Below are 25,199 nucleotides of genomic sequence, written 5' to 3'. Positions count from 1 at the left end.
GCTCTCCCCTTGGCCCTCTTCTTTTCTCTACCTCCACTTTGTCTGTAGGTAGCCCTACAAGATCCATGGCTTTCACTGCCATCTATGTGTTCATGGATAATTCTCTCCTTTATCTCTCCATGAGCTCCAACCTCCAATGTGACATCTCTCCTTGGATATTTCATGGGTGTCTCAGACTCAACATGGCCACAATGGAACTCTTGATTCCCAACCCTTGTGCCTGTTCCTCTCCAAACATTCTTCTCTTAATACGTGGCACCACCACTCACCCCCTGCACTTTCCATAAGCATAGGAATTACCCTCATTTCTTATTTCTCATCTGGCATGTCCAGTCTTACCCTAAACTCTTCCATGTCTCACCAGCTACCTAGCCCTAGTCACCACCCTCTCTCCTTGCCTCTTAATTGATCTATTTCCATTCTTCCCACAATCCACTCTCCAGTCAGCAAAGTGGTAAGGAATCATGTCATATTAAAGTTCTGCCTAAATGTAATGGCTTCCCATTGTATTTAGGATGATCTCCAAACTCCTTATGAAACTATGGTCAGGTACAACCTGGTCCACTCAAACTGCCATTGTGCAAGAGACCACCAGCCAGCTCTTCACCAACACGAAACTCTGCCCTATAGCTGTTGCTTTCACCTAATTCGAGAGTCTTAGTTCAATATTCATCTTCTCGTTGAGCACTTCGCATTCTATCATACTGCCCTGTTGTTTTGCATACTTAATTGCTATCTCAAATTATCTTGTTTGTGTCGTCCCATAGAATGCAAACTCCTATGAGCAGGGGGTTGCTCACTGCACTTGGTCTAACACTTACTAGGTCCTCAACAAACTCATTAAGTTACTAAAAGCATGAGGTCTTGTAAACAGCTTCGGGACCCTATGACTTTGGGGATAGTAGTGGGGCCCTCAGGAGAGAGGGGGTAGGGAGGGGGCACTGCCCATAGATGGCGTCAGGCTGCAAGGCTTCTTGAATAATTCACCATCATAACAACCCAGCTTCAGGGAAAGAGGGTTAGGGCGCGGCCAGAACGACAAAATGAGATAGGAGGGAGTGGAGATTGGGGTTCCCAACGGGGCAATTTCTGGGCACTAAATGTTCCCTATCCCGAGACTCCCAAAGGAGGAAACTCAAGAGTACAGCTCAGCTTCCAGTGACTCGGACTCACTGAAGGAAAGCAACCTCCCCCATCCATTAGGGTGTGCTGGCGAGTATATACGGAGACGCATGCGCGCTTCTTGCTTCCCGCGCCCCCTTTCCAAATAGACCCCGAATACGCTTGCGCCATATTTGGGCTACGGCTGGTCAGCGGAAACAGTCCGTCCTCAGCACTACCAATAAGACGTGCGGAAAGTGCCTGCGTCCCGCCTCCTGAAGATTACGGGTCTCCCTTCCCGAGCGAGGCCCCGGTCCCGCCCAATCGGCCCTGCGCGCCTTGCGGCTGCGCGTGGTGAGGCGCACCCTGCCTCCGCTGAGCCCTGTTCTCCAGCCCCGCCTACCAGCTTTACAGGCTGCTCTGGGATTTCCTTTCGCCTCCGGTTGGGGCTGCTGTTTCGCTTCACCGACGGTAGGCGTAATGGATTTTGCACTGCTTAGATCTTAATTCTCCCTTCCCTGCATCTGCAGCTCACCTTTTTATCAGCACTGTTATCATTAGTTGTAGGGATGGTCGTGTTTTACTAATGATGAAGAGGGGGAAAATCTTCAAATCCTCTTCTACTCACTTGCATTTTTGAGGGCTGGAATGGGGAAGAGTTCTGTATAATTTATCCATTCTTCAATCATCCGACAAATGTTCAGTGAGCACAGCACTAGCGCAGCGTGCTGTGCTCCCTACTGGCGATACACATTGACCCCTGCTCTATTAGGCTTTGGCATGGACAGATCAACAGACAAAGGAGTTAGGCCACTGGGTGCTATAATTAAGTCATTTTTACAATTAACTGCAAGCAGCAAGAGCTACAAAGGAGATGCGAGATTTGTGAGCTTGTGTTACAGGAGTGGGTGTGTGTGTGACAAAGAGAATTTCTCAGACATAATGACAGGGGCTGAGATCTGAAAGAAAGATGAATAGGCATTAACTAGGCCTGGAGGTGAAGAGTGGTGCAAACTGAAGAAGAGTCTGTGAGGATTCTGAGGAGAAAGGATAGAGAACAAGGGGGCCAGTCCATGGCAGGCTGTAATTAGAGATTGGTCCCCGTGCCTTGGCACTTACCCCTTACAGTCTGATTTCTACACAGCAGCCAAAGTGATCTTTTAAAAATATAGACCTGATGGCAGCGCTTCCCTGCACCAAACTGTCCAGTGAATTTCCATCTTGGAATAAAATGCAGACTCCTCACAGTGGCCACGAAGGCCTTACAGAATCTGACCCCCAACCTTTTTCTCTAATTTCACTTCCTGCCACTCCCGCCCTCACTCCCTTTGTCCAGCACTCCCTACCCCTTTGTTTTGTTTAGTAGTGCTCATGGCCATCTGAAGTTCTGTGTTTGTTGTCTATCATCCCCGCTAGAACATAAGCTCCACCGGGTCAGGGACTTTATCATCTTATTCATTACTGTATCTAGAACAGTGCCTGGCCCATAGTAGATGCCCAATTATTATTTGTCAAATATGCACATTGGGGAGCACATAGCAGGGGTGCCCTGCGCATTTCAGGGTGTCAGGAGAATGGTACTGATGGTAGAGACATTAAGGCTGAAGACTTACTGATGAAAAAGAGTATTTATTCTTTTTTTTTTTTTTAAGAGAGAAGAAAATATCCTAGCTCAGAGCAGAGGCAAGATGGAATGTGGCCTCTTAGGCAAAATGTGATTGGAGCATATAGTCCACACGGAGGGATGAGAAATGAAGCTGAAACAAAGATGCCAGGTCCTGGAAACCCTCTTAAAAAGCAGTATGGAGCCATTGAAGGATTTTAGGAGGGAGAATGGTAGCTTCAGTGTTTGTATTTGAGTTACACCATTGAATGCTTCTTGAAGAATGGATTGGAGGAGAAAAGTAGAGTGTAGGAGGTCAAATGAGAGGTGTTTCAGTAGTTAACAAGAGAAATGATAGGAAGAAGGATTTCAGGAGAGGACAGAATCAGGCACAAGCCCCAGGTTCTTCAAGGAAGAGGTTCTGTTCATCGGGTAGAGAACACAGGAGGAAGAGTGGGTTTGGCTGGAGGAGATGACGCCCTCGTGATGTTGCTGCTGAAGTGTCTGTGAGACTCCAGCAGGAAAGGTCTGGAGGGTAGAGTCATCACAGAGTCCATCTCAAGAGGAGGATTGGGATTGGAAGTGCATATTTTGGAACCAAAAGCAACCAGAAGATAATCAAAGCCATGGGTTGTCTCTGGAGAGAGCGTGACGTATGAGAAGAGAAGGTCTAGGACAAAACCCAAAGGAGCAGACAAAGGAGGCGAAGCCTGCAAAGGAGAAGGAACAGCCAAAGAAGGGAGAGGACCTCCAGAGCAGCAGAGTACGAAGTCATAAGAACAAAAGAGAATGCTTCTAGAACAGAGGGGCCGGTGTCAACTGAGGTAAAAGGTACAGTTAGATAAGTGCTGTGTGCTTAGTTGCTCAATTGTGTCTGACTCTGTACTGTAGCCCGCCAGGCTTCTCTGTCCATCAGGATTCTCCAGGCAAGAATCCTGGAGTGGGTTGCCATGCCCTCCTCCAGGAGATCTTCCCAACCCACAGATCGAAACCAGGTCTCCCGCATTGCAAGCGGATTCTTTACCATCTGAACCACCAGGGAATCCCTGGCTGGGCATTATTCACTAGACTTAGCAACAGAGGGATCATCAGTGACCTTGGCAAGAGCAGTTTTGGGGAGCCAAGAGGACCAGCTTCAGCCCGTGCAACATAAGAAATGGAGAGAAGACTCACCAAGTGTAGCAACTCATCCCAGACGTTTGGCTGTGAGTAATATTACACACATTGTTGCATGAGGTTCTCATAACAACCCATGAGGCAAGAGGTTTGACGATGAGGAAACTGAAGCTCCAAGAAGTCAAGTAACTTCCCAGTATCTCAGTTCTAGTAAGGAATGAAGCAAGGGTTTTAATCCTGTATAATCACTAGGGTGTCCATGTCAAAAACACCCTTCCCCTTCCTTATTGCTTCCTCTTGAGGGAGACAATTGGTGGCAGCTTGAGGGAGCAGGGGTGGGAGTAAAGGCCTGGGACCGAAGACTCCCTCCGCTGTACCTGGAGGAAAAAAACAAAGGCTAGATAACAATAACAATAATAATTCCAGCATCCATATGGAGTTTTACAGTTCACAAGGACCACCTTCTCATACTTTTTTATCGGCAATGAGACTCATGACAGCCTTGCATGGGAGGCTCAGGACAGTGAGGAGTTGTTCAGCATTTGAATCATACTTCCTGTTGCCTCAACCAAATCCCCTCAATTAAGTCTCACTCTGGCTCTAATAGTCCTCTTCAGAGTTAGCTTCATTATTCTGGAAGTTCACCATTCTTTTGCTTCAGATCACACCAAAAACATTCCCTTAAACACTGACAAGCAGGGCCTTAAACAGCGAATGTGGTTAGTAACTTAACTCATTCATTCATTCAGTAAACCTGAGCCCCAATTCTGTGCTTGTCTCTTGAGGAAGAGTTTTAGGTTTCAGAGAAATAGGAACTGTGAAATTTGCCCTGTGGCCATTTAGAAACTCACAGAAGAGACTTCCCTGGTGAAACAGTGGATAGGAGTCTGCCTGCCAATACAGGGGACGCAGGTTTGATCCCTGGTCTGGGAAGATGCCACATGCCATGGAGCAGCTGAAGTCCATGCACCGCAACTATTGAAGCCTGCAAGCTCTAGGGTCTGCGAGCTGCAAGTACTGAGCCCGTGTGCTGCGACTACTGAAGCCCGCACATCTAGAGCCCATGCTTTGCAGCAAGAGAAGCCATCACAATAAGAAGCCTGTGCAACCGCAACAGAGTAGCCTCCACTCACCACAACTAGAGGAAGCCCATATGCAGCAAGGAAGACCCAGTGCAACCATAAGTAAATAAATAGATAAATAATTGTTTAAAAAAGAAAGAAAAAGAAGCTTACCGAAGACTAAAAATATACTACTGAAATGTCAGGGAGACTGTAAGACATGATGACTAAGAGCTGCTTGGGCTTCAGAGTAGGAAAGAGCTGCATTTAGGCTTGACTCTGCCACTTACTTAACCTCTCTGAGTCAGTTTTCCCCATAACATGGGGCTGTCAGGCTAATGCATGTAGTAAGCACCCATGAAAGATTAGCTATTGGTATCTTGAGAAAAATTACAGGAAAGCATATGAGGTACAAATACTTTCATTTGCACTGGACTTTACAGGTATGCTATGGTTATTGTTTAAGAGTTGGTTAATTAAACCAACTATTGCCATAATCACTTGGCAACATGTCAAATTATGTGTCAGATCATCAGTTGTACACATTAAACTTACACAATGTTACCTCTCAGTGGCAGTCGCGGTTTAGTCGCTAAGTCGTTTCAGACTCTCTTACCCCATAGACTGTAGCCCACCAGGCTCCTCTGTGCATGGGGTTCTCCAGGCAAGAATATTGGAGTGGGTTGCCATTTCCTTCTCCAGGGGATCTTCCTGACCCAGGAATCGAACCCAAGTCTTTTCCATTGCAGGGAGATTCTTTAATGACTGAGCTAGAGACATAAAAAATTTTATCTCTATAAAGCTGAAAAAAAAGTTTGTTGATGAATCCGGAGATGAAGCTACAACTTAGTAATTAAGGGGCAGAAGGGTCTCACTGGAGGGAGAAATCATTTGGTGTCAGTAATCAGTAACAGTGGTGTTTCTTCAGATCAGAAACCAGAGCTGAAAGGACAGATTAAAGGTTGACTGGTAAGGTTTTATCCATTCAGTTATCTCTTGGTATTTTTTGAGTCCTCCTCTGCCATACCCCACATGAGAGTGTCTCTCTTTGACCATAGAAGTGACAGTGGGACCAGGAGGAGGCACCCTCTTTGGGGAGTTGACTTGAGACCTACAGAGTAAGGAGCCTGTGACTTGGTGCTTGCCAAGCTCCAAGGCTGGAGTTTGCTGTCTGAGCCAAGGGTTGGCTGAAGTGAGATCAGAACTTCTGTGCTGGGTCAGCCAAACTATTTTTGTGCTTTAGCTTCTCACTTATATGTATTTCCCAGTTGCCCTCCCTTGGTGTTTAGCTAAGTCTTTTTAAAGTGCTGTGCAAAGGGAAACGAGGAACGCGTTTGTGGCCACCTAGTATGTACTCTTGCCTGGAAAATCCCATGGACGGAGGAGCCTGGTAGGCTGCAGTCCATGGGGTCGCGAAGAGTGGGACACGACTGAACGACTTCACTTTCACTTTTTACTTTCATGCATTGGAGAAGGAAATGGCAACCTACTCCAGCATTCTTGCCTAGAGAATCCCAGGGATGGGGGAGCCTGGTGGGCTGCCATCTCTGGGGTCGCACAGAGTCGGACACGACTGAAGCGACTTAGCAGCAGCAGCAGCACGTCCATAGTGACTACTGCAGCCTGGGCATTTGAGGTGACTCCCCTAGGGCAGTGGGTCTCAGTTGTCCCCTACAGGGCATTTTGGAAACATGTCTTTAGTGGAGACCATGATTAGGAGCAATTGGCTTTTCTAGTAGTCACGTACGAGTGTGAACGTTGGACCAAAACAGAGGCTGAACGCCGAAGAATTGATGCTTTCAAATTGTGTGCTAGAGAAGACTCTTGAGAGTCCCTTGGACTGCAAAGAGATCAAACCAGTCAATCCTAAGAGAAATCAGTCCTGAATATTCATTGTAAGGACTGATGCTGAAGCTGAAACTCCAGTACATTGGCCACCTCATGGGAAGAGTTGACTCATTGGAAAAGACTGATGCTGGGAGGGATTAGGGGCAGGAAGAGAAGGGGATGACAGAGGATGAGATGGTTGGATGGCGTCACCAACTCAATGGACATGAGTTTGAGCAAGCTCCAGGAGTTGGTGATGGACAGTGAAGCCTGGCATCCTGCAGTGCATGGAATCACAAAGAGTTGGACACAACTAAGCAACTGAAGAACAACAATTAGGAGCACTTTTGAGAATTTAGTGGAAGGAGGACAGGAGAGAGATCCAACCAGTCCATTGTAAAGGAGATAAGTCCTGGGTGTTCATTGAAAGGACTGATGCTAAAGCTGAAACTCCAGTACTTTGGCCACCTCATGTGAAGAGTTGACTCATTGGAAAAGACTGATGCTGGGAGGGATTGGGGGCAGGAGGAGAAGGAGACAGCAGAGAATGAGATAGCTGGATGGCATCACCGACTCAATGGACATGGGTTTGGGTGGACTCCGGGAGTTGGTGATGGACAGGGAGGCCTGGCGTGCTGTGATTCATGGGGTCGCAAAGAGTCGGACACGACTGAGCGACTGAACTGAACTGAACTGACTCAGCATTAGCACTTCCAACTATGTAATATATTTAGTTGTAAAGAGTTTCAATGTGGTAGTAGTCCTACCAAAACCATGAACCAACTGCAAATATGTAATGAAATTTTTTTTACTGACTTCATTCAGGTTTAATTTATATACTATAAAAGTTTCTCCTTTTAAGTGTACAGTTCAATGATTTTGAGTAAATTTATAGAATTTTGCAATTTCGATTCCCACTCCAGCTGCAGGCAAGTACTAATCTGTTTTCTGTCTCTCTAGATTTGGCTGTTCTAGAATTCCATATAAATGGAATCATGAATGTGTGGTCTTTTTGTCTGGCTTCTTTGACTTACCATGATGTCTTTGAAGTACATTCATGTCATAGAATGTTTGGAGAAGTAAATGCAACCCACTCCAGTGTTCTTGCCTGGAGAATCCCTGGGACAGGGTAGCCTGGTGGGCTGCCGTCTCTGGGGTCACAGAGAGTCGGACACGACTGAAGCGACTTAGCAGCAGCAGCAGCAGCATGTCATAGAATGTATTGGTATTTTGTTCCTTTTTATTGTTGAATACTATTCTATTTAATGAAATACCACAGTCTGTGTATTTGTTCACCAGCTGATAGACATTTGGTTTGTTTCCATAAATAACGCTGCTATAAATATTCATGTGCAACTCTTTGTGTGGATAAATGTTTTCTTTTCAGTAGCTACCTAGAAGTGGAATTGCTGGGTCAAATGGTAACTCTGTTTAACATTTTGAGAAACTGCCAAAATGTTTTCCAAAGTGGCTGCACCATTTTACATTCCCAAGTTCTAATTTCTCCACATCCTTGCCAACACCTGTCATTGTCTGTCTTTTTGATCATAGCCATCCTAATGTATGTGATGTGGTATTTCATAGTGGTTTTGATTTGCATTTCCTTAATGAAAAATGTTGTCAAGCATCTATTTGTGTTCTTGTTGGACATTTGTACATTATCTTTGGATAAATGTTTCTTCAAGTCCTTTGCCTGTTTTTTAATTGGGTTATCTTCTTATTTTTGAGTTATAAGAGTTCTCTGTATATTTTGGATACTAGGCCGTTATCAGAGATGTGGTTTGAAAATATTTTATCCCATTCTGTGGGTTTTCTTTTCACTTTCTTAATGGCATCCTTTGAAATACAAACATTTTTCATTTTGATGAAGTCCAATTTGTCTTTTTCTTCTATCGTTTGTATTTGGGACTCATAAGTAAGAAACCATTGTCTAATGAGACTTTGAACTTAAGCTATAATGAGATGAGAATTTGGGGGACCTTGAGAGGAAGTAAGAGTGTTTACCAGTGGGAGAGACATGCCTTATTGGGGAACAGAGGACGGACTATGGTAGATTGCCTCCTAGATGGCTCCCAAGTGATCCCCACCACCTGGTGTGCATGCCTGTATTTAGCCTCTCTGTCCAACACACATCTCTATGGAAGACCTGTGTAGGGACTTTGCTGGTAGTCCAGTGGTTAAGACTGCTCCTAATGCAGGGGCCACAGTATCGTTCCCTGCTCAGGGAACTAAGATCCCACACGCCACGCATGTGTAACAAAAAAATAAATAAAGCAATTACCCTTCAGTTGGGCTTCCCTTGTGGCTCAGCTGGTAAAGAATCCACCTGCAATGCGGGAGACCTGGGTTTCATCCCTGGGTTGGGAAGATCCCCTGGAGAAGGGAAAGGCTACCCACTCCAGTATTCTGGCCTGGAGAATTCCATGGACTGTATAGTGCATGGGGTTGCAAACAGTTGGACACGATTGAGGGACTTTCACTTTATCCTTCAATTAAAAAAATAAATAAAATTAAAAATATATATATATTAATAAAAAGATGACTGTTATCCAATAGGATATTGTAAAAATGATAATGTGTGGCTCCTGAGGCTAGGACATTGTGGCTTCTGCCTTACTGTCTCTTAGATCGCTCACTGGGGAGGAATCTAGCTGCCATGATGGGAGGACATTCAAGCAGCCCTGTGGATTATTCCATGTGATGGGAAACTGAGGCCTTCTGCCAACAGCCAGCCCCAGTTTATCACTTATGGTAGGTGATGAACTATGTTAGGCTTCCCTGGTGACGCAGACAGTTTACTGCCTGCAATGTGGGAGACCTGGGTTCGATCCCTGGGTCGGGAAGATCCCCTGGAGAAGGGAATGGCAACTCACTCTAATATTCTTGCCTGGAGAATCCAATGGACAGAGGAGCCTGGTGGGCCATAGTCCATGGGATTACAAAGACTCCACATGACTGAGTGACTAACACTTTCACTTTCAGTTAACTTGGAAGCAGAGCCTAAGCGCAGTCAAGCCTACTGCAGATGACAGCAGCCCTGACCAATGTCTTGGCAATAATCTTTTTAGAAACTGCAAGTGTGAACCATCCAGATAAGCCACTCCTGCATTCCTTTCCCACAGAAAATGTGAGATAACAAATGTTTATTGTTGCCTAAAACAAAGAAAAAGAAACCACTGGCTAATCTTCCTTATTCCAGAAATGTTATAGTTTTAGCTCTTATATTTAAGTCTGTGATTCATTTTGCTTTGATTTTTTATTATGGAGTGGGGTAAGGGTCTAAGTTTATCTTTTTTGCACATGATATCCAGTCATCTCAGCACCATTTGCTGAAAAGAAATTCCTTACTGAATTGCTAAGGCTTAGAATCAAATAGTAAATTTGTTAAGACTTGTGGAATGCATTGAATCTTATTTATAAAGACTGATTTTAAGCATTTTTATTTATCATGTATTTTATATTTTTACAGCATAATAATAATTACATTTTGTAAAAATTACATGAAAATTACACACTGAAATTATTAATTCATGGGCTGTTTTTCCTTCTGTTAAATCCTAATTTATTCCATTTAGGTTAGTACATATCTGACTATTCTATAATGTCTTGTAGATAATCCTTCCTAAGCATTTATTTATTGAAAACATATTTTCCTATAAATAAAAGTCCCATTATCTTTCCTTTATATTCCAATTAAGGCAACAGTATTTAGTCTCTTAATTATGTGTATAGGTAAGTCATAGTATCTATACCTTTATTTCAGGATAGTAGAGAGTATGTGAGGAAATACTTATTATGAAAAGGGGGTGCTCAGGCTATTGGGCGGAGATTTCCCGTGAAAGGGAAAGTGAAGCTCAGGAACAGAGGCAGACCAGCCCCTCCCCAGCTGAAAACCAGTCCATCTTGCTCAACCCGGGAGTCCTGGATTCTGTTTCATTATCGACCAGTTATCCCCTGACCAATGCCTTTGAAGAACACAGATCCAGAAGTGGTGCCACGTAGCCAGCACTTTGGAAGCCAACTTGGGCTTCATTTTTAGCAGAGAAAACACACCGTGGAAAACGGGACAATTTTAAAACAATACGAAGCAACACTGCAGACCAGCACAGCAGCTTTTGAAAATAACCAGCAGCTAAGGTAGCGTTTGGGACGCCAGGAGGCACTCACCTCCAGGTGTGATGTGTGTCACAGGACTCTGGATACGAATCTGTTATCAAACACAAGTCTGTGTGCTCAGTGCAGTGAGGCCAGATAAGACCAAAACATGTCGAGTTTGGAGCAAAGAGAGGTTTACTGCAGGGCCGTGCAAAGTTGCTTATGCCTTAAAAACCCCCAACTCCTGGAAAACTTTCAGCCAAGCCCTTTTACAGGGAAGGGTGGGGGGCGTGGTTAGTTGTTGCAAACTTCTTGGTGTCAGATCATTTTTCCTTAAGGTCAGGTCATGGTCAGGTCACCATGTTGCTGTAAACCTCCACCAGAGCGAATGTTATTCTCTGTTCTGACAAAGGCCAAAGTGCTAAGGCTTAATTTCCGCTCTCCGAGGCCCAGGCTAAGAGGAGGAGTCCCTGGGCTGGCCAGTTACTCTGCCCCAGAGCGCTGGTCCAGCACCCAGTCTGTGTCCTTCCACCAGTGCCCAGGCCCTGCTGAAGAGGCAGATCTCAGCGGGTGGCGCACTCAGGGGCAGGTCCCCAGAGCCTGCCCAGCCATCATCACTGAGGGAGCCAGGCGCCCAGCACCCAGCCAGTCCTCAGGTTTTTCATTTAAACCGGAGCAAATCATTTGTGTAAGGTCAGTGGGAATACATGTGGTAGCAAATGCCCATCAGGTTAGTGCCCAGCTCACAGCAGTTGCCCTTCTCAGAACAGCTCCACCCGCAGAGGTAGACCTGAAGTCTTGATGGGCAGTGTCCTTGCAGCTTAACCCTGACCTCTGCCACCTCCTAGCAGGTAGACAGCTGATCTCAGCTATATCAGTTTTAGAAATGTGAACAGAGACACTGAAGCTGGTTGAAGCTGTGCATGGCACTTAATGGCAGTGCCATGCACTCCAGTTGCTGAGGCCTCTGTGGATGGTGACCCATGAAGACTGACACCGCCATTAGACCCCAGATGGGGAATGGAGGAGAGGGCGCAGTTGCCTCGAAGCCTGGGCCTGGCCAGGGAACCGTGTGGCGAGGGCTCTAGAGCTTTGTGGGACACAGCCCTCAGCCTGTCCCCTGACCCCCCCAGCTCACTTGCTGGCCCCGAAGAGAAGGCCTCTCATCTTCTTCACCCACTCTCTGCCTTGAGGACCACTGCCCGGTTGAGTGTTGGCAGCCATAGGGTCCCATGTGTACCTGCTCCACCCCTTATTACAAATCCAGGTCCCACCACTGAGTAGTCAAGGGACTATGGGCAATTTCATGACCATTTAGAGTCTTAAGTTCCTCATCTCTAAAGTGGGGAAAAAATTAGTATCTGCCTTGTGAGAATGAAATGAGACAATGAACATAAAGCAGCGTAGAATAGGTACTCAATAAATATAATAACCAACTTTATTAAGAAGATAAAATACAAAAGCCTCAAGGGCAAATCACCTTGATAGAAACGAAACAAAAGACTCAACAAAGTCTCTGCCTGCAAAGGGAAACAGGCAAGGGAGAGGGACTTTAGAGCCAGCAGAGCAGGTCAGGGCAAACAGTATGTGCTTAATAAAAATTGGTGGACCAAGTGAGCTCGAGGGAAGTAAGATGCTGGATATCACCTGCTCTCCTCCCCAGAACACGTCATGTACAGCATTTCCTTGAGAAACAGGAAGTCTGAATTTGACATAGTGATGGTGGTTCAATTAAATGGAACAATTTGGCACCTAGCCATCCTGGGCCAGGCCTTCTGCTTGAATGAGTAAGATCTCATTTGTGGAATTCCAAGCTCCTTATGTAAACTCAGCCCTACCTTGTTGTAGTATTTGGTGCCAGTCTTCATTAACATGGTGGTGAGCCCTTGCCTGTCGCGTGGGAGACCGAGTTCGATTCCTCAAGGGGAGGCCACACGCCCTTTTTGGGCTTCCCAGATGGCACTAGTCATAAAGAACCTGCCTGCCAATGCAGGAGACATAAGAGACAAGGGTTTGATCCCTGGGTCAGGAAGATCCTCTGAAGGAGGAAATGGCAACCCACTCTGGTATCTTTGCCTAGAAAATCCCATGTACAGAGGAGCCTGGCAGGTTACAAACTGTGGGGTCGCAAAGCCTGAAGTGACTTAACAGTATGCTGGGCGTTATCATACTGACACCTTACAACAATTCTGTGCGATGGGAGTTATCGCTTCCCTTTTATAGATGAGAAACAGAGGCTTAGAGTGATTAAGCAGTTTGTTGCTGTTCAGTCACTAAGTCATGTCTGACTCTTGGCCACCCCATGGACTGCAGCAGGCCAGGCCTCTCGTCCCTCACCATCTCCCAGAGTTCGCCCAAGTTCATGTCCATTGAATCGGAGATGCCATCCAACCATCTCATCCTCTGCTGTCCTCTTCTCCTTTTGCTTTCAGCCTTTACCAGCATGAGGGTCTTTTTCAGTGAGTTGACTGTTCACATCAGGTGGCCAAAATGTTGGAGCTTCAGCTTCAGCATCAGCCCTTCCAGTTTATTGATGATCAAACAGCCAGTAAATAGTGGAGCCACGATTCAAACCAAGCTCCTCTCACCGAGACCATAGCTCCTCTAGGGTTATGGGGACCTAGAAGAAATGGTCAATTTCTCCTGGAGTTTATTTGGAAACACTTCACTGAGATAATTAAAAAAAAAAAAAGACAAGTGGTTCCCGAGGGTCTACTGCGTACCAGGCACTGTGCTTATCTTACTGATTGTAGTAATGACCTTGTGAGGTGGTGGCGTTTAACAGATGGGGAAGTTTAACTGGTGAGGAAATAGGCTCAGGGAGCTAGAGTCAGCCAGGTCTTAAATGTGTATGTCACTCCCACTAAATCTGTGATGTGGCCCACGAGGCAAAACAAGCTCCTTCTCACATCCACTGAGGATACAGCTTTGTACCACACTTTGCAGTTTCTGAACTGCTTTACACAACCTCTCTGTCCTGTGAGAAAGGAAAATCAATTCCTTCTCATCTGTATCTGCTGATGAAACAAGAGAGGCCCGGGGAGGCACCGGCCCCCTGCCCAGGGCCCATCCTCTCTGCACTTCTCTGGTTAATACTCCTTATCCCTCACCCCTTCTCCATGAAGCCCTGTAGGAAGGGTCTCTGTGCACAGCTGTTACCAATTTTGTCCTTATCTGTAAGCATCTGTGTGTCCGACTCCTGCAATCTTTGCCCTAGGGCAAAGATTGCTTAATCATCGCTCAGGATTTTGGCCTCAGTATTTTTGTACCATGATCCTCTTTTATTAGTATTAACCATTATCAGCATAACTTTAAAATATTTTCCTTAAGAAGGCAGTGTGCCTGCTGTGGTTCCCATCCTTTGGGATTCGGGAACCTCTACCCAATCCTTCATTCAGATCTTTCATCTAGATTCTTCCTAAAGCTGTCATCCATACATGCCTTCTAGAATTTCATAGATGTATAGGCCCTCAGGAAGCCAGTCAGTCGCCCTTTACAAGTATGGTTGCAGTTGCCTCACTTCCTGGGTCATGTGACACTCCCGTGGTTTCACGTGACTCGTTCCATTATGCCGGAATTAACCCGCAGAGCTAATCTGGTGTCCCCTGCATCCCTGTTTTTATTTAGTTGATCTCTATCCCTCAGAAGTTTGGGAACCCCAACGTCTTCTTGCCTGGTGATGGAGCTTTCAAGTCCTTCCAGAGAGGTGAGGGGGGGCAAGGCTTCTAATTGTTGCTGTCATGCACTTTCTGGAATTCTGGCTAACCGGGCTCTGAGGCAGGTCATCATGGCTTTTTGATGGAGGGAAGGTGGGATTGAAGGAGAAGTGCTTGGGAAGAGGGGTGCAGGAGGGTCCTGCTTGGGGTGGGCAGAGAGCAATTACTAGCAGAGATCTTGGAGGGAGGGCTGGACTCAGGTGTCCGTGGGCTTTGTTTCATTCTGTTAAAGGTGGGAGACTATAGGCAGTTGAGCCCTGCCTAGGAGAGTAGATGAGAGGTGGAGAGGGGCTTGCCTTCTAGCCACTCCTCATTGTGTTCTCAGGAGTATCCTATGCCTCGGGGCAGAGTAGGAATCATGGCTGCCAGCCTCATGGGATTACTTCTACTTCATACAGTGTCGTGGGTATCAGGTAAGTGAGTCAGAGAGAAGGGAAGGAGCCCCAAGGCTCCCCTTCTGCCATATGGTCTTTGGCAGTCTCTGGCATACTGGTGGTGGACTTAAGTAGATGCTAAATAAATCCTTTTGCGTGACTGAGAGCAACAGTGGGGTGGGGGTACAGCAAGATAATTTTAAAAAATATTTATTTATTATTTATTTGTCTGAGTTGGGTCTTTGTTGTGGCATGTGGGATGTAATTTCCTGACCAGGGATCAAACCCCTTCCCCTTGCATTGGGAGCTCAGACTCTTAGCCATTGGACTGCCAGGGAGGCCCAGGAATTTTTGAAACAAGTATTTTGTCTTTATTTTCAACTAGTGCGTCCCTTCTCCCCGTCTTCACCCCTCAGCCCTTGCCTCTCTGTGTGCCCTCCCTGCCAGGTGCCCGCCCCTGCAGCCCTAAAAGCTTTGGCTACAGCTCGGTGGTGTGTGTCTGCAATGGTACATACTGTGATTCTCTGGACCCCTTGACCCTGCCTGACCCTGGCACCTTCAGCCGCTTTGAGAGCACTCGCAGCGGGCGCCGAATGGAGCTGAGTCTGGGGACCATCCAGGCCAATCGCACAGGCACAGGTAACCACCCCTTACCCAGGCTATGGTCCTTCTGGGGCCAAGTCATGCCAGCGATCAGCATGGAGTTTCTCCCCTGTGCACTGACGCCTTTTATTCCCTGTGGATGTCCCCAGGGTTGCTGTTGACCTTGCAGCCAGATCAGAAATTCCAGAAAGTGAAGGGATTTGGAGGAGCCATGACGGATGCTGCTGCCCTCAACATCCTTGCCCTGTCACCTGCTGCACGGAATTTGCTACTCAAATCATACTTCTCCGAAGAAGGCGAGGAGGAAAGGGACAGGATGACATAGTGCAGTTGGCTCTTTGACCTCTCCTTTCACCCTGACATCCACCCATCCCTGACATTTGGGTCTCTGTTAATGCCCGGTGGGGGAAAAAAATTGTCCTATCCATCCGCTGAGTGCCGGGGGCCTCCAGCTCAGATAGTCTGCCCTTCACCCTGCACCCAAGTTCCCTTTGGCCCTGACTCAGGAATTTCTGCAGGAATTGAATACAACATCATCCGGGTCCCCATGGCCAGCTGTGACTTCTCCATCCGCACCTATACCTATGACGACAGCCCTGATGACTTCCAGCTGCTCAACTTCAGCCTTCCAGAGGAAGATGTCAAGCTCAAGGTGGGCACTCTGGCTGCCTCAGGCCCCAGCAGCATTGATACCTGGTGGTTGAGGGGCCTCAGGCTAGAGCAGTTTGCAGAGAGACATAGAACTCAGGATGGGAGGGTAGAGGCCGAGGGCTAGGCCAGATGCGCTGGTTGGGCCAGTCTGTCCATGTTCCAACTCTGGGTGTCTTTCCTCACTACCTTTGTTTCCAGATACCACTGATTCACCAAGCTCTGGAGTTGGCCAACCGCTCTGTCTCACTCTTCGCCAGTCCCTGGACATCACCCACTTGGCTCAAGACTAATGGGGCTGTGAATGGGAAGGGGACACTCAAGGGTCAAGCAGGGGATCTCTACCACAAGACCTGGGCCAGATACTTTGTCAAGTAAGGAAACAGCAGGCCCATCGGGTCTGGACCAGCCTCCCCTCTCACACGCCCTGGTCTGCGTCCCAACCCTTGACCTGTTCGGCTGCCAGATCTCAGCTCCTCTTTCTACCTTCTGGCCCTTTCAGGCTTAGGCCCCTCAGTTTTCCCCATTCAGTCCGACCTCCTAGTCTCCAGGGCCCTGGTCCCCTTTGTCGGCCATGATCCCTCACACCCTTGCCCTCGCCAGGTTCCTGGATGCCTACGCGGAGCACAAGTTACGGTTCTGGGCAGTGACAGCCGAGAACGAGCCTACTGCAGGGCTCCTTACCGGGTACCCCTTCCAATGCTTGGGTTTCACTCCTGAGCACCAGCGAGACTTCATCGCCCGTGACCTGGGTCCCATCCTCGCCAACAGCACACACCGCGACGTCCGACTGTTGATGCTGGATGACCAGCGCTTGCTGTTGCCTCGCTGGGCCCAGGTGGTAAGGACCAGGACTCCCGTGGGTACCTTGTCTAGATGCTCAGTTGTGTCTGGCTCTTTTTTGACCCCATGGACTATAGCCCTCCAGGCTCCTCTGTCCATGGGATTTCCCAGGCAAGAATACCAGTGAGTTGCCATTTCCTTCCCCAAGGGATCTTCCCAACCTAGGGATTGAACCTATATCTCCTTGGCAGGCAGATTCTTTATCACTGAGCCACCTGGGAAGCCCTTAGTACCCTAGTGACCCCAAATCCAGCATCCAGATGACTAGCTCCAAGAATCTCCCAGGTTGTCACTTTAACCTCCTCTAAGTTGTGTTCATCCTGCGCCCACCTCTCAAGTTCTAGTGCCTCTTCCAGATCCCTTGTGTAGGACCCAGGCTCCATGGCTCTGTCTCCCCAGTATCCCTTCCCTTTCTCTGTACAGGTGCTGGCAGACCCAGAAGCAGCTAAGTATGTTCATGGCATTGCTGTACATTGGTACCTGGACTTCCTGGCTCCAGCAAAAGCCACCCTGGGGGAGACGCACCGCCTGTTCCCCAACACCATGCTCTTTGCCTCAGAGGCCTGTGTGGGCTCCAAGTTCTGGGAGCAGAGTGTGCGGCTGGGCTCCTGGGATCGAGGGATGCGGTACAGCCACAGTATCATCACAGTGAGCCACCTCAGTCTCTCCTTCCGCACAGCAGACCACCTTGGACCCCTCGCTAGTCTCACCGGAGGCTGACGGGGGCTCTCCTCTCCAGCTTTTCCCCAGCTCGCTTACTCTTGGGGGCAAAGTTTGAGGCTATCATGATGCCCTCTATTGCCTTCCCTTCAGAGATCTGTGCACCCCATCACCTTGTTCTGAATGCTTGAGCCGTTGTATCTGCCTCAGGTTTCTCAGTTTCTCTGGTGATGCCTCTGTCCTCAAAACCCCTCCCTCCTCAGATTTTTCGCTTTTGGCTGTGCTGGGTCCTCGTTGCCGCTCGGGCTTTCTCTCGCTGCGGCAAGTGAAGGCTCCTCTCTAGCCTTTGTGCACGGGCTTCTCACGGCAGTGGCTTTTCTTGTGGAGCGCAGGCTCTTGGCATGCCAGCTTCGGTAGTTGTGGTGCATGGGCTTAGTTGCCCCGCGGCATGTGGAATCTTCCTGGATCAGGGATCAAACCTGTGTCCCCTACATTGGCAGGAGGATACCTAACCACTGGACTACCAGGGAAGTCCCCTCCTTAGATATTAAGGATATAAAACACACCCCTCCCAGGGCCGAGGCCCCACAGCCCATCTCCCTCATGTGACACTTAACTGTATTCACTGGGGGCCCAACGTGGAACCTTTGTCTCTGCCCTGTTCCTACCCTAGAACCTCCTCTACCATGTGGTCGGCTGGACCGACTGGAACCTCGCCCTAAATCCTGAAGGGGGACCCAACTGGGTGCGCAATTTTGTTGATAGCCCCATCATTGTGGATATCGCCAAGGACACATTTTACAAGCAGCCTATGTTTTACCACCTTGGCCACTTCAGGTGAGTGGAAGGTGGGCACTCCGACTCCATGCCAGGCCTGGCATCTCCTGCACTAGGCTTGTATCACCCACTATGAGGGAGCAGGAAGGTGTGGAGAGTGGGAAACTTGGGAGGCTCACATCTGTCCCTTTTGCACCATGTAGGTAGGAAGTGACTAGATGGCATTTGAGACAGACAGTTCCTCAATGCCTGATGCTGAGGCTAGAAGGCAGGAGGGCAGGGCATACCTAACTGCATGGCTGGAGGCCTGGAGAGTTAGGGCAGGTCTTAGGAATGGTTCTGGGGGCCGGTGTGCGGGGGGCAGGGTGGTGTAGATGGTAGGGAAGGTGACTTCTCAAGTGATAGACTGATGAAAGCCACCCTCAGGGCTGGGGTCCCTAACAATGCCTGTTCCCACTTCAGCAAGTTCATTCCTGAGGGCTCGCACAGAGTGGGGCTGGTTGCCAGTAAGAAGAGTGACTTGGACACGGTGGCACTGTTACGTCCTGACGGCTCTGCGGTTGTGGTCGTGCTGAACCGGTGAGAGCAACGGGGCCTGGGAACTGGGATGAAGAGGAGACGGTGGGCTTGGCGGGATCACACACTCCGCTTCTCCTCCCTACCTCCCCCAGCTCCTCTAAGGACGTGCCTCTCACCATCAAGGATCCCGCCGTGGGCTTCATGGAAACTGTCTCACCTGGCTACTCCATTCACACCTACCTGTGGCGTCGCCAGTGATGGAGCTGATACCCACGCTTGCGCCTGGGCTCAGCATGGACATTAAAGGGACACGGTCCGCCCACAAGCCGTCTGTGGCTACAGAGGGTACAGCAGGACCAGGGGGAGCTTAAGTGACGTAAGCCCAGAGGCAGTGGTTTGGGTGACTCATTCTCCCCTCTAGTTGGTGCCAGGGGCTGGAGGGCCCTAGGGACAGGATCGGGACGCCCCAGTGGCCCTCCACCCCCGTGCTTGTGTGAGCGTGTGCTATGCGCTGGTTGCCTGTGGAAACTGGGCCCCGGCCCAGGGTGAGCTCACTGTCTGTACAAACACAGGGGTAGGGGGTGGGGTGGATGGAGAGAGAGGTTAAGGAGAGGAAGAGACGAGGAAGGCCGGACCCAAAACTGGGAACTGTTTGTCTTTCTTGGAGATGCAGAACCAGGCCTGTGCAGATGTCAGCACCAAGGCACAGGCAGTGAACGAAGCCGAGCACCAGAGGGTAGACTCGAGCACCAGAGGGCCCCCCGTACCAGCTAGAAGAAATGGCAGCTCTTAAAAGACACAATGTCTGATCTCAGTCCATGTGAGCAGTTTTATTTCTGGGGAGGGTGGCACCCCATTTCCACCATACCAACAATGGGGAAACACAGGAGCCTCTGGAATGCATGACAGTAGAAAAATCAGTCCTGAGAGCATGAGGATAAATCATTCCTCTTCATCCTCCTCAGCCATGCCCAGGGCCTGGGTGCCTGGGGCCCGGGCAGATGGTGCCCGCTGGATGGAGACAATGCCGCTGAGCAAGGCATAGCCGGCCATGGCTGCCAGCCCCGCCAGCACAGTTAGGATCTGGTTCCGGCGCCGGTATGGCTCCTCCTCAGTCTCTGGATTTGCTGGTGTCTGGCGTGGAGGTGGTGCCTTAGCTGAGGGGAGAGGAACGGAGATGGGTGGGAGGCTGGTTCCTGGATCCCTGCCCACTCTCCCCAGGACCAGCACCCCCCACCTCCCCACCCATCCGCCCCTTACCTCCTTCCCAGGGGAAGTACAGGCTGAGGATGTGGGCGCAATAGGCACAGAGATTGTGCAGCCCCCGCAGGTGGGCCTGCAGCTTCCCACTGGGCAGCTTTGCCTGTTGCAACAGGGCCAGGTAGCTGAAGACGAAGGCATCCAAGGAGGCGGGACTGCAGCAGAGAAAAGAGTGGGATGGAGAAGGGGAGAGATGGGGTCAGAGAAGAGTTGGCCCTGGGAAGATAGGCTCTGGGCAGCGGGGGACCACCGGGGGAGAAGAGGACACACAGCCCTGGTCCTGGGGTGGGAAAAGTGCCCCAGGTGGCGCCAGCCTGGCCTTGAATGGGACTCTATCCCAGGGCTGCATAAAGGGCACATTGAGTGCCCCACAGCTCAGCAGGCCCGTCCCAGGCCTAGCGGCCCTCCACCCTCCTGTACCACTGAGGCGGCTCCAGCCCCACACACAGCCCTGCCTTCACCAGACCCAGTGTCTGTGCCGAGCGCCTCCTGTCCAGAGCTTGAGCCCCCACCCTAGCCCCTGTGGCTACATTTGAACCTGTATCTTCTTCCAAGCCACCTATGACTCCCCTGGAGTGAGACTCACGCATCTCCAAAGAAGAATTTCTGAGAGCCCAGGCGCTGAGAGAGAAGAGTCAGGCATTCTTGGGCCTCCTGGTATAGCTATGGAGGGGACACAAGGTCGGCTCGCGGCTGCGGGTTGGGTACCGCCTCCCCTCCCACGCACTTGGCCCCTCCGCCATCATCCTGGGGGCTCCTGTTGTACAACACCCTCCTGTCCCAGAGGTACCTCCTTCTCCAGCTCCTCCTCATCCTCAGGCCTGTGCTCCCCACACAGCAGCTGCAGCCGTTCCATGTACTGCCGCTGCATGCGGCCAGGCAGGAAGAAGTTGAGGGGAAAGGGCATTGCCTCTGCATACCACTTCCGGGTCACTTCCACATAGTTCTTGGCGTCTATCCAAAAAGTATGTATCTGCATTGGGTATGTAGGAAGGAAGAGGCTGGTCTGAGCCACTGCACCTGCCTGACCCAGGGTGGGATTCTGGTTCCCATGCTGGGTGTGTGTGTGTGTCTGTGTAGGCCTGGGCACTCACCAGCACTGGGAGCAGCTTCTCCTCCAGCAAGGACATGAAGGCCAAGGTGTCTGCTCCTTGGCGGGCTGACAGGTCGTAATCCGCATTGTACTTCTGTGGAGGAAACGTCCACGGTGAGGTGGATGCTGGGGGACTGCGGGAACGCTTCCTCAAGGAGGGAGGCCTCCTGTCCGGCACCACCCACCCTGACCTCTGAGCACAGCAGAGGTAGAGTAAGGAGCTTTTCTTGCGGAGGCCCCCTCGCCTGGGCCCAGTCAGTAGCCTGTTGCTGTTGGCGGAAAGCCTGGACCTTGGAGCCTGCTGGCCGTCAAGGTCCCGCGCCCACTGGGGGGAGGAAGGAAGGCCCAGCCACAAACCCAGGAGCAGCTCCCAGAGTTTCCACGGAAAGCTGGCGGGATGCCTGCTGACGGCAACTTTCTAACAGTAACTTCCCCAATCCAGACACCACAAAACTAGCAGCGCAGAGCTCAGATGCAAGCTGGGCCTCAATCAATGCCTCGGGAACTAGGGGATGCCATCCTCATGCTCCTGGGACCCAGTGAACCCATGTCGAGGGCTCTCTGGCTAGTTCTCTCAATGCTCAGCTCTTGGCCGTTTCTTGTTTCATTCCATGGTCCAGGCGCCACCACCACACACGCATTCCAACCATACCCCCAGGTCTCAGCCTGCCACACCTTCCTAGGCTCCAGTGTCTGCTCCTCAGCACCCTCCTCCACATCCTGAGTAAACTGTGTCCCCAAGTAACCTCTTGAGTGTGATCGTTAAACCTCTCTGAGCCTCATTATCCTCCACGGAATACGGGTAATAATCTTTCTCTCAATATGGCTGTGGTAGGAGAAAACTCTTTAGAAAGAGGGAAAGCTGTGCTCATACAAAAACAGTGGCCCAGTCCCACCAGGAGTTTTGGCTTTTACCTGGATCCCTTCTCTCCATTCCTCTCAAGCCTCCATTAATTCCCCAGTTCCTCCACCTTTGGGAAAGTAGAAATTAATAAGAGGGGTCTACTTCTGACAGTATGCTCCCTTTTGGAAGCAGACCATGAAAGCTGGAAGAGCCCTGAGAAAGTGTCCTGGCTAAGCTCCTGGTCTTACAAATCAGCTTACAGCTCTGAGAGATTAAGCAGTTTGCCCAAGGCGGTCACATAGCCAGGGACAGTGAAAAGCACAGCCTGGGCCTCTCTAGTCCCCTTGTGATGCTCTTTCAACTTTCCTGTCGTGGCGCTTGGTCTTGCCCACCCTGAGCCCCGTATTATAAAGCCTGACCCGGTCCCTGAAAAGACAGTAATGGCCCTTAGAACTCGCTCTCTGATCCCATCTTCCACCCCAGCCCCCCACTGGTCTCATCTTTGAGGGCTGCATCTGTTATTTCCTACTCTCCTTTCCCTTGCATGTGTCAACAGCCTGTTCATCTCTCCCTCCCTGCCCAGCAGGCAGAAGGCATTGCAGCTCCAGATGTCTCAACAGTGGCCTAGTTGAATCTCTAGCCTACTGCATCACAGCAACATGTCTGTGTCTCCTCCACGAGACTACATGTCCCTTGAAGCCCTGGGTCACCTGCGTCTGGTTTGCCATACACTTGGTACTCAATAAATGTGTGTGGCACTGAATTGATTGAACCTCTCTCGCTGGCAGTCACCCTACCCAAACCACCTACCTCTTTTCGAAGGTGGGTGATGATCCTGTGTGGTACTGAGATGACCTCTCCATGACTGGTCCGAAGGGCAGGCAGAGTTCCTGACATTGAGAAAGAAGTTCCAGCAGACCCTTAGCCACCTATCCACACATAGCCACAACACACCCTTGTCTGTCTCCTGCACTTCCCCTTGTACACGCCTTTCCTCACCCCCCAGGAACACTGGGTACCTGAAGGACTCCGCCAGGGGTTGGTGATCTTGTGCACCTTGAGTGGGGCACCAGTAAATCTGGCATAGGTCTGCAGGGAAGGAAGCAGAAGGCAGAGAGGCCAAGGACATGGCCCACACAGGGGAATCAAGACAAGAAATAACATTTATTGAATACCCTCTGTGCTATGCTCTACACTGAGGGATTGCTTCACACAAAAAAGGTTGACGTTATTGTTCCCATTTTACAACGGACAAACACAGGCCTTAGAGACCTTATGGACATGTCCCTGATTACAAATCAGCCAGGAAAACCCTTCCCTCTTATATCCTCTCCTTCCATCTACCTGGTGAACATCTAGCCTCACTTGGAAGCACTGGCCATTCCTTCTTGGGCAGTCTGTTTGGTCTGTTCCCACTTTAGCATCTGAACATTTTATTACACTTGTTTGCTGACGTTTCTAACTTTATGTAAACACTTCCAAGGGAGGGACCAAATGCTATTCATCTTTGCATGCCCATGTTTGGTATCTGGAAGAGGCCTAATACAATGAAATGAGTAGAGTGAAAACGAAAGAGTGAGTGAATGAGTTAACTAGTTTGACTCCAAAGCTCTTTCTACAGAGCCTTAGCTGTGGGTGGGCCTTTTGGTTCAATAAACAATAACCTCCGTAAATGCCGTTGAGTGAGGAGGAGGAAGGGGAGACTGAGGAGCAGGCAGTAATGCCGAGCCGGAGAACCTTGAGATCATCCAGCCTTTGTAAAGCTCCGGATGAAGAAACGGCGCCCAGAGGGAAGAGACCGCCCCAAGGTCACATAGCCAGTAAATGGATGTTTAAGAACTAAAATTCATCTTCTGAACCCCCGACCAGGCCTCTTTCCATTGCTAAACAAAACCTAGGCTACCAAGGCACCGAACAGAGTTCATACCGGCCAGGCACGCTCTTGGATTGCCTCAGTTTACCCCACTGTGCCCGTACTGAGGCGCCCTGGCAAAATTCGGATGACCGGCTAGTCCGGCCCCCTCCCCAGTCCTCCAGGGCGCAGCAGAGAGCGCCGGCGCCACCCCTCACCAGCACGGCCAGGCTGTCCAGGTCCACTGACGGCAGCCCCCAGCCCCCTGACCAGCAGAACAGCTCCATGGGCGCCGCCATCTTGCCTGCCCTCTGTCCCGGAAGCACCTCCCCCTGCGCTTCAGCCCTCCTCTGTGTGGATCCGCCCCCCTCCCTTTCGGCAGATCGCGCTCGGGACCCAGGGGAGGCTGTCAGGAGGGCGCGGCTTGTCCAGGCCCGAGAGGCGGCCTGAAAACGGCGTGGGGCGGAGCCGAGGGCTTCTGGGCAGGGCGGCCGCCGCCTGATCCAGAGGTGCCTCCCGAAGGGGGGATGGATCCTCAGCCCTGCGCGCCTTGGAGAATCAGGGAGCCCCGATGGAGGGGAGCCCTGAACACCCGAGGACGCGGTGGGAGCAAGAGAAGGGGATTTTGTGCTCCATGACGGGTTCTGGGGGCCCTCACAAATCTGCAAGACGTCTGGGCTGCTCTGGGGCCCCTCAGGGCTCGGCCCCGAGCGGGGGCTGCGGGGGGGTCCCCCGAGCCGCATGTTTTCCACAGCGCGTTATGTTTGGAACCAGCCCCGCGCCTCTTGTTGCCATGGAAACAAAACAGGGGCGGTGGCGGCGGCCGGAGCGAGGCTGGGCTGGGGCCTGTGTGTGTGGGGGGAGGGGAGGTGGGGCTCGCGGGCTGTTGCCTTGGTAACGGGAACCGAGGCGCCCCTTCGCCTCATCCGGGTCACGGCCTGTCCGCCAGTACCCCCCAGTGTTCCCAGTCTAGCCCCCTGTCCCTGGCCGGTCCTCTGGCCTACTCCTGTCCTTGGTATCCCTTTTCTCTTTACTGATTTCTTCACTCCAGCCTCACTGACCAGTGTTTTAGGCTCTCCCTCCAGTTCCCACCGGACGCTTCCAGATTCCAAGTTTTCCTAGGAGTGAGGGGGCAAGGAAGGCACAATCACAAGTCATGGGACACCCCCCCAACCCCCCATCCTGATGAAGAGCACTTGCTCTATCC

General features: G+C 50.3%; 2 protein-coding genes across 2 annotated transcripts; one reads left to right on the top strand and one right to left on the bottom strand.

Annotated features, from left to right (window-relative positions):
• The first annotated feature begins 1,515 nt into the window (after positions 1-1,515).
• Positions 1,516-19,757, top strand: GBA1 (glucosylceramidase beta 1). The gene is made up of 12 exons (XM_070367299.1): positions 1,516-1,572; positions 14,431-14,509; positions 14,845-14,932; positions 15,341-15,532; positions 15,646-15,792; positions 16,015-16,148; positions 16,346-16,518; positions 16,748-16,985; positions 17,411-17,635; positions 18,321-18,484; positions 18,887-19,003; positions 19,096-19,757. Exons 2-12 carry the CDS (start codon positions 14,483-14,485, stop codon positions 19,199-19,201), a joined length of 1,611 nt encoding a protein of 536 aa, XP_070223400.1. The 5' UTR covers positions 1,516-1,572; positions 14,431-14,482; the 3' UTR covers positions 19,202-19,757.
• MTX1 (metaxin 1) lies at positions 19,748-24,750 on the bottom strand. The gene is made up of 8 exons (XM_005898764.3): positions 24,211-24,750; positions 23,160-23,229; positions 22,951-23,030; positions 21,298-21,390; positions 20,994-21,176; positions 20,790-20,866; positions 20,204-20,358; positions 19,748-20,100 (listed from the first exon to the last, which is right to left on the bottom strand). The coding sequence occupies exons 1-8, from the start codon at positions 24,733-24,735 to the stop codon at positions 19,886-19,888; spliced, it is 1,398 nt and encodes a 465-aa protein (XP_005898826.2). The 5' UTR covers positions 24,736-24,750; the 3' UTR covers positions 19,748-19,885.
• Between the last annotated feature and the right edge of the window lie 449 nt (positions 24,751-25,199).

The sequence above is a fragment of the Bos mutus genome, chromosome 3 (genome assembly GCF_027580195.1).
Source record: "Bos mutus isolate GX-2022 chromosome 3, NWIPB_WYAK_1.1, whole genome shotgun sequence".
Taxonomy (NCBI): domain Eukaryota; kingdom Metazoa; phylum Chordata; class Mammalia; order Artiodactyla; family Bovidae; genus Bos; species Bos mutus.
Note: the sequence above shows the minus strand (reverse complement) of the source record. Positions and strands in the feature narration are given on the sequence as shown.

Excerpts from the sequence above, each read along its gene's own strand:
- GBA1 (XM_070367299.1), top strand. The coding sequence starts at position 14,483 with ATGGAGCTTTCAAGTCCTTCCAGAGAG. Across the intron at positions 15,533-15,645 it reads GGCCAATCGCACAGGCACAG|GGTTGCTGTTGACCTTGCAG; the intron begins GTAACCACCCCT and ends GGATGTCCCCAG. Across the intron at positions 17,636-18,320 it reads ACAGCCACAGTATCATCACA|AACCTCCTCTACCATGTGGT; the intron begins GTGAGCCACCTC and ends TTCCTACCCTAG.
- MTX1 (XM_005898764.3), bottom strand. The coding sequence starts at position 24,735 with ATGCGGCTCGGGGGACCCCCCCGCAGCCCCCGCTCGGGGCCGAGCCCT. Across the intron at positions 23,230-24,210 it reads TGGACAGCCTGGCCGTGCTG|ACCTATGCCAGATTTACTGG; the intron begins GTGAGGGGTGGC and ends CCTTCCCTGCAG. Across the intron at positions 23,031-23,159 it reads CCCCTGGCGGAGTCCTTCAG|GAACTCTGCCTGCCCTTCGG; the intron begins GTACCCAGTGTT and ends TCTCAATGTCAG.